Genomic DNA, 18,377 nt, shown 5'->3' on the forward strand with positions numbered 1-18,377 from the left:
GATCACTAATGGAACAGAAATAAGTTTTATAGCTTCTAAAACAGCAGAAGTAAAAAGAAAGGTAATGAAAGTGTTATCTAAACAAGGAAAACATAAAAGAGGCACAAAGAAAGGGATGGTAAATGGAAAATAGAAAAGATTGTAGAAATAAATCCCAGTATATTAAAATCACATTAAATGTAAATGGATTATTTTTGTTAATTAAAAAATATTTAATTGGGGAGATGTTTTTTAAGGATACAAACTTCCAAATAAGTTCTGAAGAACTAATGCACAGCATAGTGATTACAGTCAACAACACTGTATTATAAACTTCAAAGTTTCTAAGAGACTAGATCTTAATTGTTCTCACCACAAAAAAGAAATGATAATTATGTGATGTGATGGAGGTGTTAGCTAATGCTGTGGTGGTAATCATACTGTGATATATAAATGTATCAAATCAACACTGTACACCTTAAACTTACACAGTTTTATATGTCAACTATATCTCAATAAAAAATGTTTATGGTACAGCATATGAGACATGTTTAATTTTTTTAAAGCAAGTTTTAAAATAAAGAATCCTAAATAGCCAATAATCTTGGGAAATTACAACAGCAAATATGGCAAAATATAGTGATTTAATAAACTTGGGTCATGGATACTTGGGTGTTTGTTATATTCTATGCTTTTCTGTAAGTTGGAAATATTTCCCAACTTTAAATTGTGCATTTGATTTATAAAAAAGATAGTAGGGAATGTTTGCAATAGGGGATGTCCTAGTTAGCCAAAAGTTTGAGTAATTTACTTGGATGGAGAAATCCAAGAAGAAAAATAGAAATGTAATAATTTTCGTCTATCGTTTCAGACAAATTCAGGACCACTTCACAAACCTCTACCCACAGCTGATTAAGAAAACTTCCATCGTGAATAAAGTGCAAGATTTTATAGTGTATGTATAATAGCTTTCCTTTTCTCATTGTTATTGAGGCTGCAGGGCCTAAATCTATCATTTCAAATAGCAATTTTTGCTTTGCCAGTTTCTTTTCTATCTCTTAGGCAGGAGTCTGGAGTTTGTTCCAGTTGTAAGGTATAGCACTTTTTGGTAATGGTATGAAAACTGGTTGCAGACAACATGTCCCCTAATTTGGGCTCTCTCAGAGGTCAGGTTAAATATCACATTATTAATTGCTAACACAACTGGAGGAAGACACCATCAGTGTAAGGCTGGCAGAGTTAACCCCCTGGATCACTTCCGCTTGAGGGCCCCTCTCCTTGCAGACATCTCTCCTCCACACTCTTTAAGGTATTTCCTTTTCATGGGCCTGGTGACTAATCCTAGCTGGGGTGTTAGCTAATGTCTAAAATCATAATTCTAACATCCTCTGATAATATTCCCATTTTAATAAAGTTTTCTGAAGACTAATCATTCTCCATATTCAGAAAATCTGTTTTATATTTGTGAGATGACAGACCCTACAAGATTGATTTGGGGACAGAGGGGCTCATGGTTTGGCCCTCTGAATCATACGCTAACGAACCTCTTCATCGAATGCTAACATCCTACAGAGCATCAGTTAAAAACCAGTGGGCTAAATCCCATGAAGCAATGACATCGTATTCTAAAATTGATCTAGAGGGAGCCTGACAAATCAGAAATAGCTTTCAGTATACAAAGTGATGTCATCAACCCCTCTGAAGTGCAGAAAACTAAAAGAGGATAGACAAAATGAAAGAACTATAAAAAACAAGACTTTTTGCTAAGCATGCTAGGACAGAGCTGTTGAGTTAGTTGTTAGTAACAACTGAAATAGAATGAACCATAAACTATGAAAATGATTTGAGAGAAATATAAACATATACAAACTACCCTGTCTTTAGGAGTTTTTATTTTTTCCTGTTGTTTAACTTTACCACTTCTGACGTACAAAAATAAAGTTGATCAATTTATCCTTACTGATTAAGTGAGACATGATTTTATTTGAAATGCATTTGGATGGTCTATCCTTGACTTTCTTAGGTCTCAGTATCACAGGTGGGTAAATATTACACCTGTGTTCCGTTCTAGGTAGATCATGGAGGGAGCTATAAGGGAAGAGTCATAGTCCTAGGGAGAAATTAAAAATCATTTAGGATTTGCCCTGATATCCTTTCAAAGTGATTGGAACATTACAAGATCCAGAATTTAAATTATGCTAGCATAAGTATCTGAATATATAATCTCTAAACACCTGGGTTTAATTTAGCTTTGGATGAGCAATCATGGAATCATCTAGTACAAATCTAATTTCTCTTTCAGGAAGCAAGATCAATGGATCCAGAAAATGATCAAAGATCACAAGGATGACCCGTTTTGGAGACATGTAGCCTATGTTATGGCGCAAATGAATGGGCTGTATGTAGGAGCAGTAAGGAGGGCTGAATTAGAAGGGACAAAGGTAAGATTTTCAAGAAGCTACTCAGAATTTTCATGGTAAGGCAGGAATATTGAAAATTGTCTTTAAAATAACATTCCAGTTTAGAAGAAGATCAAGGACTAGGACTAGAGTATAAATTCCTTGCACACAGGCACTGTCTTGTCTATCATATTGCTAGTACCTGATTCACTGTCTGACACAAAATTCAAGCTTAACACACAAATAAACCAACTTGTTTCTGTGTTTTCTCAATCTCTTTCATAATATTGTGCTCTGGAGTGGTTAAAGACCTGGTATGGATGTACTGGCTGTTTAACTAACCTAATAAAGCTAGTGTTTTAGATAATATGATTGTTAAGTCTAAGTGTACAAGTTCTAAGCTTCCCATCCTCCACAGCACACACCTACGTGTGCACACATCGTAATTTGTTTGGAAAGCTTTACTGAATCATTGAAGACTCAAAAGTACCATTTAATATACTTCCAAAAATAATGGAGATTTTGTTTCCTGGGAGTAATATATATATATTACACACACACACACTAGACATATATATAGACATACACTAGACAAAATGTACAAAAAGACAGTTCATAGAAAAGTGATGCAAAAAATTCTTCGTCCTATGAGCTCAGCCTTGCTCATAAGGTTGGAAACACAAATTAAAACCATACTGAGGAATACTTTCTCACTTATCAATTTGGCGAAAATGTGAAAGCATACTCTGTTGGCAGGGCTATGGGGAAAAAAGGCACTTTCCTAAAATATTGGGGGGAATGCAAAATGGTATATCTGCTACAGACAGGAAATTTGGCACTCGGTATTCAAATCACATACTCATTTACCCTTTGATCCAGTAATCCCACTTCTAGGTTTATGACAAAGATTCACTGGCAAAAGTACAATATGGCATATGTGTAAGCCTATTCATTGTGGATAATTTGTAGTAGCCCAAGACTGAAAACAGCCAAATACATAGAAGACTTGCTGCATAAATGATGTAGCAGTAAACAGGAATGAGGCAGATCTCCATATACTGTTACGGAGTGACCTTCAGGATCTGTTATTAAGTGTAAAAAAGTAAAGTAAAGACCAGTGTGTATCATTTGCTACCTTTTACATAAGAAATGGAAATAAGATGATAGATGATAGATGAGAGAGAGAGAGAGAGAAAGAGAGAGATTTGCTTATCTTTCCAAGAAGAAACAACAATGAAAGAATAAACCCCAAACAAAACAAAAAATGATTACCTATAAAAAAGGAAGAGGGGCCAGCCCAGTGGCATAGTGGTTAAGTTCGCATGCTCAGCTTCAGCAGCCTGGGGTTCACAGGTTCAGATCCCGGGCATGGACCTATGCACTACTCATAAAGCCATGCTATGGCAGGTGCCCCACATATAAAGTGGAGGAAGATGGGCATGGATGTTAGCCCAGGGCCAATCTTCCTCAGCAAAAAGAGGAGGGCTGGCAACAGATGTTAGCTCAGGGCTAATCTTCCTCACCAAAAAAAAAAAAAGGAGGAAAAGAGAGTGAAGGATGGAGGAGACAGGGATGAAAGCTACATTTCTCTGAACGTAACTTGCTTTATACATTTGACTTTGGAACCATGAATATACTGTTCATAATTATAAAATACAGTTTAATTACATATAAGGAAAACAATTCCTAAAATCTGAAAACAAATTGACACAAATATATCTAACTGTATATTAAGTTCATGACATAACCATACAGAGACCACTTATTTCAACTGACCTTAAAAATACAGTTATTGCTATATATCCTTAAGTGGGGTAGATCCTGAGGACAAGAAGAACCATCAAAAAGACAAAAACAGGGGGCCGGCCGGTGGCACAGTGGTTAAGTTCATGTCCTCTGCTTCAGCGGCCAGTGTTCACAGTTTCAGATCCCAGGTGCAGGCCTACGTGCTGCTTATCAAGCCATGCTGTGGTAGGCATCCCACATATAAAGTAGAGGAAGATGGGCACGGATGTTAGCCCAGGGCCAATCTTCCTCAGGAAAAAGAGGAGGAATGGCAACAGATGTTAGCTCAGGGCTTATCTTCCCCACAAAAACAAAACAAAACAAAAACAAAAACAAAACAACTTTTAGCTCTATTCAGTAATCTTACTTTAGTAATAATATTGGTATTTTTGTTTTGAAATTTGATAGAGTTTAATAAATAGATGTAGTAAGATAAGCAAATAAATAAATATGTTGGATATCAAGATTTTTAACATAAGAAAAATCAATGAAGTAAAGACTCTGTAATTTTTAAAATTGTTATATAGGTAGAAAATCATTTCTTTTAGCTTCCTTAAAAAAATACGTATTTCCTTGCTTTGTCCCCTGAAAAGGCCTAGAAGTAATGACAATAGTCTTGACCCACTAGTGCTGAGCCTTCCCACAGAGAATATTTCTTAGGCTAGGCAATAATATCTTAAACAAAACACAAAAGCACTGGCCATGAAGAAAAAGATAGATAAATTCAGCTAATTAAAATGAATTTCTTTTTATCAGAAGACACTAAATAGAGAGTGAAAAGCTAAGCTGCAAACCCAGAGAAAATATTTGCAATACATTTAACTAACAAAGGATTCGTATCTAAAATACATAAAGAACATCAACAAAAAAATGTAAAAATAGAAAATACCCAATAGAAAAACGGGGAAGGGCAAAAAACATCAACAGGAATTTCACAGAAGAGGAAACACAAATGGCCCAAAACATGTGAAGAAATGCTCTATGTTAAAGAAATGCATATTAAAACCTCTGTGAGATCCTATTATGCACCAGAATTGGGAAATCTCAACCTCTGCTGGAGTGAGTAAATTACTACAACCACTTTGGAAAAGGATTGGGCATTACTTGAAACATTTGAAGATAATGCATATTCTATAACCTGGTAAATCCACTCAGAGGTTAAAGACACTCTTGTATGTGGGTTCCATGTACATAAAACAGTACCGTTGTTTTGCTGTGAACTAGAAACATCCCAAATGTTCATCATAAGCACATTGTGATACTATATATACATTTGTGTAATGGAATATCATATAGCAATGAAAATGAATGAACTATTTCCACACCATTGACATTGATTAATGTCAATAAATAATATTGAGCAAAATAATGAACACAATATGATTCTATTTGTACAAATTCAAAAGCAGGGAAATTTTTTGAAATATATTGTTTAGGGATTCATGCATAGATGATAAAATAATAGAAAAGCAGGTAACGAGCAACAGAAAATTTAGCAGAGTGGTTGCTACTGGTAGGGAAGGAGGGACGTGCGACTGGAGACTTCTAAGGCAAAACTAATGTTGTGTTTCTCAAGCTGTGAGGTGGTTACACAGGTGTTTATTTTTTTTATTTTTCCTTAAATTATGCATTTACATCTTTATTCTTTGATATGTATGGTATCATTCTTAATTTTAAAAATAAAGGCAAAAAAATTTGCAGTTCATATCAGAGACAATTAACTAATTTCCCTAATACTTAAAGAACTCCTAAAAATCAATGAGAAACAGAATAACCAAGTAGAAAAATAGATCAAGCACATGAACAGTTCACAAAAAAACAAATCCAGTGGTTTTTAAACGTATGCTCAGCCTCACTCATAACAAAAGAAATGCCGATAAGCGACGAAATACTGTTTTTCACCTGTCAAATTGGAAATAAACTAAATGTTTAATACGTTATTGAGGCTGTAAGAGTATAATTGAAACAAGCCCTGTGGAGACAATTTGGCAATATCTAGTAAAATCAAAATCAGTTCTGGGAATCTATCCTGTGCATAGACTCACACACATACAAAATGATGTGTCCAAGATTGATTATTTTCACATTGTTTATAGCAGCAAAAGACTAGAAACCACTGAAAGTCCATCAGTAAAATACTGGTTAAAAATAACTACAGTGTATCCATTCATTGGAATACTGTTTAAAAGAATGAAGAAGATTTTTACATCCAACGTGGAAAGATCCCCAAGATATTGAGTTAAAGATATTGACAGAAAAAAACAAGGTGAGGAGTAGTGCATATAATACACTAACATTTGCGTTTAAAGACATTCAGAAAAGTCTATAGATGGACACAGGAAACCAGTAGAAGTAGTAAACTGAAGACAGGATGGGACTTGAGCCAGTGGGGAATGGGAGTAGGAGGAGAATTTCCACTATAGATCTTCTTATAATTTAAAAAATCTTGAATAATGAATGTATTACTTTTTCAAAAACCAAAACAAAGAGAATACTTATATAAATAAATAATCAGGTTGAGCCTTTTGTTTTTGTTTTTGTGTTTTGGTTACAATGGCTTTTGTGTTTGTCCTCCCGCCATGTCTGCCTAAAAACCAGTTTGGTTGTAGACGCCCACCCCCGGGCTACTCTGGTGGACTGAATCTTGCTGGAGCAGTGCTCTCTAGTTAGCACAAAGTTCATATTCAAGTCTGATCATTGCTTCAGGGTTAATGCTGTCAAGTTAGTTAGTTAGTTAAACACGCAATCAAAATCTAAAGCATCTTAGTTGAATGCTTTTGCCGTAAAGCAGTGATTCTCAATTAGGGGTGATTTCCCTCCAGAGGATATTTAGCAATGCCTGGACACATTTTTGGTTGTCAAAACTGGGAGGTGCTACTGATATCTAGTGAGTAGAGGCCAGGGATGCTGCTAAACATCCTACAATGAACAGCCCCCGACAAGAAAGAATTATTAGGCCCAAAATATCACTAATGCAGAGATTGAGAAAATCTGCTATAGAGGAATGCAAACAGAATGGTCTGTTTGTTTTACTCTTTAAGAGCCATTCCCCAAATCTGTGGATATCGAAACATACTAAAATATCTCTTAACTATAAAGTAATAAAAATTATTTTATAAGCTACAATAAAATCTAATGTATCTGTTACATTAGGGACCCTTCATAAAGGAATAATTTTTTTTTTTTTGTGAGGAAGATCAGCCCTGAGCTAACATCCATGCCAATCCTCCTCTTTCTGCTGAGGAAGACTGGCCCTGAGCTAACCTCTATTGCCAATCCTCCTCCTTTTTTTTTTTTCCCTTTTTCTCCCCAAAGCCCCAGTAGATAGCTGTATGTCATAGTTGCACATTCTTCTAGTTGCTGTATGTGGGACGCCGCCTCAGCATGGCTGGACAAGCGGTGCATTGGTGTACGCCCAGGATCTGAGCCCGGGCCCCTAGTAGCGGAGCGCATGCACTTAACCGCTAAGCCACAGGGCCGGCCCCAGGAATAATTTTTTTTTGGTGAGGAAGATTAGCCCTGAGCTAACATCTGTTGCCAATCCTTCTCTTTTTGCTGAGGAAGATTGGTCCTGGGCTAACATCCATGCCCATCTTCCTCTACTTTATATGTGGGATGCCGCCACATCATGACTTCATAAGTGGTGCGTAGGTCCGTGGCTGGGATCTGAACCCACGAACCCCAGGCCACTGAAGTGGAGCACGTGAACTTAACTGCTATGCCACTGGGCCGGACCCCATAAAGGAATAATTTAATAGATCCCTAACAAGAGGAAAAATAGAAAATGATATCTGACTGTCAAAAATCAGTGTTAAATGCAGTCTTTGTCTTTTCCCAGCCCATAACCTTATTCCAGATTCAGTTCCTGAATGCTATTGGAGATCTGTTGGATCTGATTCCCTCACTTTCTCCCACACAGAAGTACAACCTGAAAGTTTTTAAGAGATGGGATATGGGACATTGCTCTGCTCTTATTAAGGTGAGACACATGTGGCAGCCTCTCTCTTTTTCCTTGTTCTGGTCCACACGGACTTCCTCGATATATCACCTGAGTACGGCAACATCTCATTACCCCTGGCTATGGCTGTACATCAGCTCATGTGTTCCTCTATTATAGAAATTAAGAACTGGAAGCAACTGATGGAGGGAACTGAAAGTACATGATGTTACCTCTGTTTCTTCCACCATTCCTCCCATGCTATATGTGCCTGCCACTCCCACCTTCCAGAGTCTTCCATTTTGGATGCTAGGACAGTGTCTGTTTTGTACACATTAAAGGTTGATGTTGGACTTATTGGTCATATTTTCTGGTGATAAAGCAATAAACACCTGACAACACAATCCCTGTACACTTCCTACCCTTGTAGTCAGTTGTCTATGTATCTCTGTGTAATTCACTATGATTCTGGCTATAGGTTCTTCCTGGATTTGAGAACATCTTTTTTGCTCACTCAAGCTGGTACACGTATGCAGCCATGCTCAGGATATATAAACACTGGGACTTCAATATCATAGATAAAGACACCATCAGTAGTCGCCTCTCTTTCAGCAGTTACCCAGGTAACTAAATTTAGAGGGACATCTGAGTACTCTGAGTACCATTTCAGGATAAAACCTTGATGATTCGTAGTAACTGGAATGGGAGAAGAAATATTTCGTGGCTGGTATATGTTAATGAAAATTACTTTTCAGAATTCTTTTTGAAGAAATATAGTTCCAATGCTTTTATTTGATAGACTGATATAAACTAAGTTAATAGAGTTGCCAAAACCTCACTTCAAGAAATGCCAACTGGGCATTTATTAAGTACAAGGCAATTTCCTAGGCTCTGTGGTGGAAGCAAAGATGAGCGAGACAGATCCTGCTCTCAGTATCTCCTTGAGGGCCTGTCTCTGTTTCTCTTATTCGTGGCAATATCCACAGTACTTAACCTAGTGTGTGGCACCTAGTACTTAAATTTTTGGTGAATGAATGGGTGAATGAATGAATGAATGAATGTTACACTAACAAGGTAAGTACAATACAGATAATAATAATAGTATTACTGGATCCTGTGTATGCTACAAAAGAAGTGTAAGAAATGTCATAAGCATTCAAAAGAGGGAAAACTCACATCTGATTGTTGGAGGAAGAGAAGAGAGGTTGACATTTGATATGAACCATGAATGATGACTAGAATTTGAACAGGTAGAGATGGACGGAAAGGACAGTCTCTGTAGAGTAGGGCTTGCAAACTCCTATGCCCAAAGGAGATAGGTGGATGATGTAAATGAAGAAAGGGGGGCTGGTATAAGAAAATAGAAGTGGAAACAATTGTCTCAAACACATGACCTATTGAAAGGGGGCCAACTGCCCAGCTCCCACTGACGGTTGTCACCCTGCAATGTGAGATCAGTGTTTCCAAATCTTCAACTTCTCAAGATAGAAGTATGGATTTAAAAAACAAAACCCACTGTGTGAACCCAACAAAGCATGTCTGCTACCTGGAATTGCCCTTTTAGTTGCAGATTTGCAATCTCAAGGGGAAAATTCTTACCAAACATCTAAAAGTCCAATATGGATGCAATGTGGACACTTTTGACCTTTAATTACATATTTGTAACTTACGGGGTGGTTATGCCAACCACCTGTCATATCTACCTTTGTCAAAGTATTATTGCCTCTTCTGGTATTATTGCTTCTGATAATATTAGCACCACCCTATCAGGAATTCTGACCAGGGGTGTAACTCGATATTTTTCTGTCCTTGTGACCTGATCCTTCCTTTGAGACCACGTTGATTTCATCTTTGTCATAGTTTGCTTAGTTGTTTTAGTATTGACGGGGACTGGGGACTCCTCTCTCCAAGTTAGACTGTGCTTTGATTCTTTTGTGTTGCTTTAGACTGATATTTAAGGATGGCAAGAAACTGAGAACCATCAAATATTCGAATTTTTGCTCTTATTTGCAATAAAATGCAATATTCAGATGTTACATTCACTGCTTTGAAATCTCTGGAGAATGATGTTCTTTCATAGTCTTAACAGTCTTGATAAGGTAGAGATGGGGAAGGATATGGAGGGATTCCTATGAAACTTATGACCCTGTTAACATTTGCATATATATCCTTCCAGAATAGATAGATACATACATAATAGAGATTTTTAGAACAATTAAACTGAGAGAAAACAAAAGACTTTTGTTACCCCCAAGGTGTGTGTGTGTTTTTTATTTTGGCGAGGAAGGTTAGCCGTGAGCTAACATCTGTTGCCAATCCTCTTTTTGCTGAGGAAGATGGACCCTAGGCTAGCATCCGTGCCCATCTTCCTCTAGTTTATATGTGGGATGCCTGCCACAGCGTGGCTTGATGAGTGGTGCGTAGGCCTGTGCCCGGGATCCAAATCTCTGAACCCCAGGCCGCTGAAGCAGAGTACATGAACTTAACCACTATGCCACCTGGCAGGTGGCACCTGCCCACAAGGTGTTTTTATAGGAACCAGTGGTGCACTGTGGTTCGTATTTTCTCTAACTGGAGAGCTTTGTTCTCAACAGCAAACATGAAGAGCATGTAGAATCTTATTTATATTACAAAGAATTGTTTGATTAAGGGATCAGCCACATTGGGTTGATACAGTAGATATGGAACTAAGCTTTGCCATGAACCTCATACCATGTGCGCTGTTGATCCCAGAACAAAGCTGGGTGGCTTGTTTGTTTTTCTTTGGTGGAGGAGTGCCATAGTAGATTGAGTGGATTAGGAGTGTGGTGTTAGTTTTGTATTGAAGGGGACAGGACCCGGAGACTCTTTATGGTATGGACCAGGATATTAAGAATTGCTGAGTCAGAACAGATAGATCAAGGGGCCGGCCCTGTGGCATAGTGGTTAAGTGCGCGCGCTCTGCTGCTAGTGGTCCTGTTAGGATCCCGGGCGCGCGTGAGACACCGCTTGTCAGGCCGTGCTGTGGCGGCATCCCATATAAAGTAGAGGAAGATAGGCACAGATGTTAGCCCAGGGCCAATCTTCCTCAGCAAAAAGAGGAGGATTGGCATGGTTGTTAGCTCAGGGCTGATCTTCCTCACAAAAAAAAAAACAGACAGATGAAGTCATGAAACATTCATACCTTGGTGGAGACACATGTTAAAGTTAAAGATAAAGATAACTGGGATGGTACAGACACCATCACTCTAAAGATACCAATAACTCTGAAGATCTCATATGCACTTATCCATACTTTTACAATACATCATGACCCTCCTGCCAACCGTAGAGGTGACATGTCATGAAAAATCCCAAAGCTTCTAGACACAATGACATTTTTTTTGCGGTTTCCAAAAAGGAAAATGGTAGATCTTGGACAGCTGCTAAACGTTTCTTCAGCATATGAAGTCCAACTATTTTGCTTTGGTGAGCCTCAGTTTTCTTATCTGTAAAATGAAGCTAATATAATGCTTACTTCATAAAGCTGTAAACATTATGTAATTTATTTATTCAGCAACAATTTTCCATTAATTGTGCTAAGCAAACTATTTACAATGGAGAACAGGACAGATACAATCTCTATTCTAACAAAATTTGCATTCTGGGAAAAAGTAGAGACAAATAAAAAAGCAATGATAAAGTGTGATTTGTGTAATAATAGGAAAGACTAGTTTGGGCATGTTGAGATAACTTTTAAGAGAAAGTAAAATTTAATTTGAGGCACAAAAGACAAGTATAAATTAGCCAGACTAATGGGGAAAATGGGGTTGTGGAATGTTCCACGTGGGACAAACAGCACGTGTAAGGGCCTGCAGGCAAGAGAAAATGTGGAGAAGGCCAGAGAGAGGAAATGAAGGGCAATGCAAACTATTAAAGTGACAAGTGGTAGTAACATTAATAGATTTACATTTTAGAATTATCTGGTCTATGAGAAGAGGAGGACAAGAGAGGCTGCTGACAGAACATTTAGAAGGCTGATAGAATAATCTAGGTGACTCAACCCATATAATGTTTTGTAGATGGTCAATCAATGTACAGATGGAAGATTGATATCCATCTTCAAGAAGAAAACAAAATGTCAAAAATAACTGCTGAATTACTAGCACATCATGACCTTCTGTGTGCTCCTGTTGTCCTAGCCAGAATCCCTCAGGGATAATTACCTAATAAGAATGGTCAGAAGGGCACTCCCAAAATTCTGCTCCAGCGCGCGGGAGAATGGAAGGAACAATAGTAATCCTTCACGGTACATTCATCACTATTACTAAAGCCTCACCCAGCACACCCAGACTTATCTCAGCCAGTCTCATGCTCTGCGTTCACCAGAGCCCCAGCTGACTCCATAAAAATAGAGGTGATTGTGTCAAGGAAACAAATTAATATAGTAACCCCCATCTGAATCTAGAAAGGATTTAAGGTAGCTTAAATGGCTTAGTATTTTTAAAACTTGTTTTAAAAAACAGAATAGGAATTTCCTTCACTGTTGGGGAAATTATTTCACCTGAAGATGTGCTAACATGAAATGTCCTGAGAAAGTCAAAGGTATACCAGGCACTGATAACTTCAGTACCACCTTTAAGCCCAGGCGAGTGAGGTTCCATCTTTGAAGTGCCTTCCTTGAAATTTCCTAAATCCCCCTCCAACACCCTGAGACCAGCCAGGCTAAAAGTACTGGGGCACCCTAGCCTGTGTCCGAAGTGGATCTGATTTAGGAAGCACCTTTCTAGAAATTTTCTAAATATTCTTTCAGTGCCCCAGACCAGCCAGCATGGCAGAGGTGTCCAGGTGGAACCAAGCTCAGATAGGATCTCCCTTTCTGAGGAGCTCTTCCCCTCTACCCACACCTACACATGGGTTCAACAAGACGCCATGAGAAGCCCTGGGACTCAAGCCTATGGGCTGGTCCTGGTGAGCAGAACCTTTCTGCTGGCTTTCAGAGTATAGTTTTGGCGTGATTGAGTTCACAGTATGTTGGTGACATGATGAGTTTGGGCGACCATCGTGTGAGACACAGCATGAGTTTAGGGCTGTAGGCTACCAAAGGTCATGCTTACCCTTGGGCTTAAGCATGTATATGGGCCTCTGCTTTTGTCTGTGTTCTCACTGCAGTGCCACCTCCCTTCTACAGCACCCGAGGGCAGCAGGGGAAGTGACAATGAACTTTACTTTGTGTGCTCCACTGCTGGCCCCTGTGGCGGTCACCTCACCCCACTGCAGGCTCTGCACCATGTGTTTGGCAGTCCTCTGGAGGGATCTGGTCCTGGTCCCTACAAGGGCTTTTGAGAAGCTTGCTCCACAGCACAAACGGGTCTTTGCAACAGAGCTAATGCCTTCAGTTGATGAGATGGCGTCCCACTCTCACGGGTCAGTCTTAAACTGGATGGATATTCCTTGTGCAATTGGGACTACTTTTCTGGCCCTGCCCATGGGCTTCTCACCTATCTTGCCCACTGGTGGGAGTGTGTGGAAGGGAAGGGTGTAATCAGCATGGAAAGAGATCACATTCTAGGAATGCAATGATTACAGCCTAAGGAGTCCAAGAGAAGACATAGCTGGAAAATATGTCGGGCAGGCCCTGTGGTGTAGCGGTTAAGTGCACACGCTCCGCTGCTGGCGGCCCGGGTTCTGATGCCACGCGTGCACCAATGCGCCGCTTGTCAAGCCGTGCTGTGGCAGTGTCCCACATAAAGTGGAGGAAGATGGGCACAGATGTTAGCCCAGGGCCAGTCTTCCTCAGCAAAAAAAAGAGGAGGATTGGCATGGATGTTAGCTCAGGGCTGATCTTCCTCACACACACACACAAAAAATATGTTGATCTAGTTCTATGCTATAAAATTCTGAATGTAACTTCAATGACCATAAAACGAATTATCATTCACATTTTTCTTAACACTCTGGATAAGACTTGCGTTTGTGGTCATCATTAACAAATCACAGTAACGATCTTTGAGAGAGCCATTAGAAGCCAATATACACAGGTGGCGTGATAGATATTACAGAGTCATTAAGTTAATGGTGTTAGGGAACTGCAGAGGCAAAGAAGTCTATGTTGTTTCAGTACAAACAGGTTACAAAGAATCATGGTTTTGTAAGTAGTAGCAGTATTGGTACCTTTTTCTTGTGGGGGAAGATATAAAATTACCCAGGAACAATGCACTTGATAATAAAGAATATAAAGAGATGGTACCTGGGCACTATGAAGAATCTTCACATGCACTGATTGGACAATAGACAAATACATTAGTACCTTTCTCTGCCCATTATTCTTAATCTTCACTGATAAATCACATGGTTATGTGATGTGCTTCACATGGGCCCATGAATTTTGTAATATGGTATACTTCTTAATCAAATTGCTTTTATAGGCAGGGGCCTGTAAAACAGACTTGCCTGAGGCTCTGGCAAGGTGGCCCTGGATAACCTTATTCTAGAATCTTTCCATCCCTAACAAGAAGGATTTTAAATAGCCTGTTGCTCTATTTTACCTAACAACTGATAAGGCTAAGGAAGATAAAAGCCCTGCACTAGCCCTCCCCAGGATACTGTACACAGCCAAGTGTTGATTTTGGCTATGCAAGTCAAGAACCCAGGAAGTAAGACAGAGAGAGAAATCTCATAGGGAATGATGGCATTGCAAAGGTAACTGATACCACTGCATGGAAGACCTCAGCACAAAAGTTTGCAGATTTCAATTGCATTGAATCTTTAAATCAGTTCAGAGGAAATCAGTATGTCAATAATACTGAGTCTTCCAATCCATGAGTATAGCATCTCTATTTAGGTCTTCTTTAATTTGAGCAATGTTTCGTAGTTTTCCATATATGGGTCTTACATTCCTTTAATTAATTGGAATTCTAGACAATTTTTGATACTACTATAATCAGAATTGATTTTTTATTCCTTTTTTCAATAGTTCATTGCTTGTATATATGCATTTGTTATCTATTGCTACATAACAAATTACCCCCAAAATTAGTGGCTTGAAATAACAATGACAATTTAGTATCTCATAGTTTCTGTGGATCAGGAATTTAGATAGGGCACAGTGAGGATGGCTTCTCTCTACCTCAGTGTATCTGGGGCTTCAGCTGGAAGACTCAAAGACTGAGGGGCTAAAATCTCTGATAGCTTAACTGAAGCTGGAGGATACACTTCCAAGGTGACTCACTTACAGGGTTGACAAGGCGGTGCTGGCAAATTGGTTTTCCTCCACTTGGGCCCCTCCATAGGACTGCTGGAGTATCCTCATGACAAGGTGCCTGGCATCCCTCAGACCAAGTGAATCAAAAGAACACAGCAGAAATAGCAATGCCTATTATGACCTAGTCTCAGAAGTCATACACTGTCACTTCCATCACATTCTATTCATGAGAAGCATATTATTACGATCAGCCCACATTCAAAGAAAGGAAATTGGAATTTATCTTTTAAAGGAAAGAGTCTCAAATAATTTGTGGAAATTTAAAAACCACCACAATATAGAAATATAATTTTTTTTGTATATTTACTTTTTATCCTAAGACCTTTCTAAATTCATGTATCAGTTCTAATAGCTTTTCCGTAGATTTCTTGGGATTTTTCTATATACATAATTGTGCCATCTCTGCATAAAGACAGTTTTACTTCTTCCTTCCCTTGTTGGTCTCTGTTTTCTTCCATGATTGCACTGGATAAGACCTCCAGGACAATGTAGACTAGAAGGGCATGAAAATCCTTGCCTACTTCCTGATCTTAAGGGAAAAGTATTGTCTTTTTCCATTAAGTATGATGTTAGTTGTAGGTTTTTTGCCCATATCCTTTAGAAGGTTTAAGAAGGTCCCTTCACTTTCTACTTTGCTTAATGTTTTTTATCATGAATGAATGTTGCATTTTGTGAAATTCTTGCTCAGCTTCTATTAAAATGGTCATATGATTTTTCTCCTTTATTGATATGGTGAATTCCAATGATTGATTTTCAGATGTTAAACCAACTTGGCATTCCTGGGATAAACTTAGCCATAATATATGATTCTTTTCATTTATTTTTTATTCAACTTACTAATAGTTTGTTAAGGATTTTTTCATCTATAGTCCTGAGATATATTGGTCTGTGGTTTCCTTTTCTTGTAATAGTTCTACTTTCAGGGTAAGCTTGTCCTTATAATCTGACTTTGGAATTATTTTTTTCTTCTATGTTTTCTGAAAGTGTTTGTGTAGGACTGGTATTATTCTTTTCTTTATGTGTTTAATAGAATTCATTGCTTAAGCCGTCTAGACTTGGAGTTTTATTTGTTGGAAAGTTTTTAATTATGAATTCAATTTCTTTCATTGATATAGGACTACTCAAGTTTTCTAATACTTCTTGAGTCAGTTTTGAAAATTGGTATCTTTCAAGGAATTTGTCTATTTCTTCTAAGTTATTGTGTTGATTGACATAAAGTTATTTATAATATTTTTATTAACCTTTTAATGTCTGTAGGATCTGTAGTTAAGTCCCTTTAATCATTTCATGATAATATATCTTTTTTCTTGATCAGTGTGGCTAGAGGTGTATCAATTTTACTGATATTTTCCAATAACCAGATTTTATTTTCATTGATTTGTTTCCTATTGTTTGTCCATTTTTCTTCCTCATTGGTTTCCATTCTTATCTTTATCATCTTCTTCTATTTACTTTGCATTTAATCAGCGGTTTTTTTTAGCTTCTTAAGGTAGAATCTCAAATAATTGATTTTGATCTTTCTTCCTTTCTACTATAAGAAAATAAAACTATAAATTTCTCTCTAAGCACTCCTTTCAGTGAATCTGACAATTTTTGGTATATTTTGTTTCCACTTTCATTCAATTTAGAATAGTTTCTAATTTCTCACATGATTTCTTTAATCTATGACTTATTTGGAAGTGTATTGTTTAGTTTCCAAAAATTTGGAGACTTTCCAGATATCTTTCAGGTTTTTTATTTATTTTTAATTCTGTTGTGATCAGGGAACATACTCTGTATAATTTCAAATTTTTATAAAGTTTATTGATAGCTGTTTTGTGGCCCAGCATGGGGTCTATCTAAGTGAATGATCCATATGCAATAGAAAAGAATGTGAATTCTGGTATTTCTGAGTGTAGCATTCTATAAATGTCAATTAAGTCAAGTTAGTTGATAGTGTGGTTCACATCTTCCATATGCTTATTGATTTTCTATCTACTTTTCTACCAGTTACTGAGAGGAATATTTACATCTCCAACTATAACGTATTATCATTATCATACCCTTTTATCATTATGAAATATCCCTCTTTGTCTCTAGTAAAACCCCTTGTCTTAAAATCTGTAATGTCTTATATTAATAAATCCACTCCAGTTTTCTTCTCCTTACTGTTTGCATCTTTACGTTTTCTATATATTTACTTCCAATCTATTTGTCTTTGTATTTAATGTTCTGTATATAGCAAATAGTTGGATGTTTTTTTTACATGAAGCCTGACAAACTCTGACTTTTGATGGGAGTATTGGGTCCATTTACATTTAATGTTAATATTTATATATGTGGATTTAGGTCTGCCATCTTGTTATTTTTTTCTTTATAATCATCTCTGTTTTGTTTCTCTGTTCCTCTCTTCCTGTCTTCTTTTGTGTTAAAAAAAATTTCATTAGTATTTTAACAAAATATTTCATATTTTAGTACTCCAGTTGGCTTTCTAGCTATGATTCTTTGCATTGTTTTTTTGTAGTTGCACTAAAAATTGTAGTATGCATCTTTAACTCATCACAATTTACATAAATTAAATATTTTATTGTATCAGATAAAAAATAGGAATCTTTCATTGGTAATAATCACATTTAGTGCCCACCAATCTTTGTGTTATTGTTGCAATATGTTACATCTATATATGGTATAAACCCACCGATATAGTGTCATAATTTTTATTTAAACATGTATGTTTTTTAAAGAAGTTAAATCAAGTAATATATATATATATTTAAAGATAACATATATATTATATATAATGTGTATAATATGCATATTATATATATAATTTCCTCCCTGTATTCAGATTTTTATCTTTCACTTTGTAATATGCTAGCTCTGATTTTCTTTGTATTTATTCTCTTTGGGGTTTGTTGAGTTTATAAGATCTGTAAATTAATGTTTTTCATCAAATTTAAGAATTTTTCAGCACTTATAGCTTCAAATATTTTTTCCACCTCTTTATCTCTCTCCTCTGTTTCTGGGACTCCAATTACTTGTATGTCAGAGTGCTTAATGTTATTCCACAGGTCTT

At 37.3% G+C, this 18,377-nt stretch overlaps 1 protein-coding gene across 1 annotated transcript in view; it reads left to right on the plus strand.

The window, feature by feature from the left end:
• PLBD1 (phospholipase B domain containing 1) overlaps positions 1 to 18,377 on the plus strand; it is a 55,791-nt gene that overhangs the window by 20,958 nt on the left and 16,456 nt on the right. Inside the window, exons 3-6 of the mRNA XM_058558723.1 lie at positions 851 to 934; positions 2,282 to 2,420; positions 8,002 to 8,142; positions 8,579 to 8,723. Of these exons, the coding sequence (XP_058414706.1) occupies positions 851 to 934; positions 2,282 to 2,420; positions 8,002 to 8,142; positions 8,579 to 8,723 (509 nt within the window). The remainder of the gene's footprint in view (positions 1 to 850; positions 935 to 2,281; positions 2,421 to 8,001; positions 8,143 to 8,578; positions 8,724 to 18,377) is intronic.

This window comes from Diceros bicornis, chromosome 17 (genome assembly GCF_020826845.1).
Source record: "Diceros bicornis minor isolate mBicDic1 chromosome 17, mDicBic1.mat.cur, whole genome shotgun sequence".
Taxonomy (NCBI): Eukaryota; Metazoa; Chordata; class Mammalia; order Perissodactyla; family Rhinocerotidae; genus Diceros; species Diceros bicornis.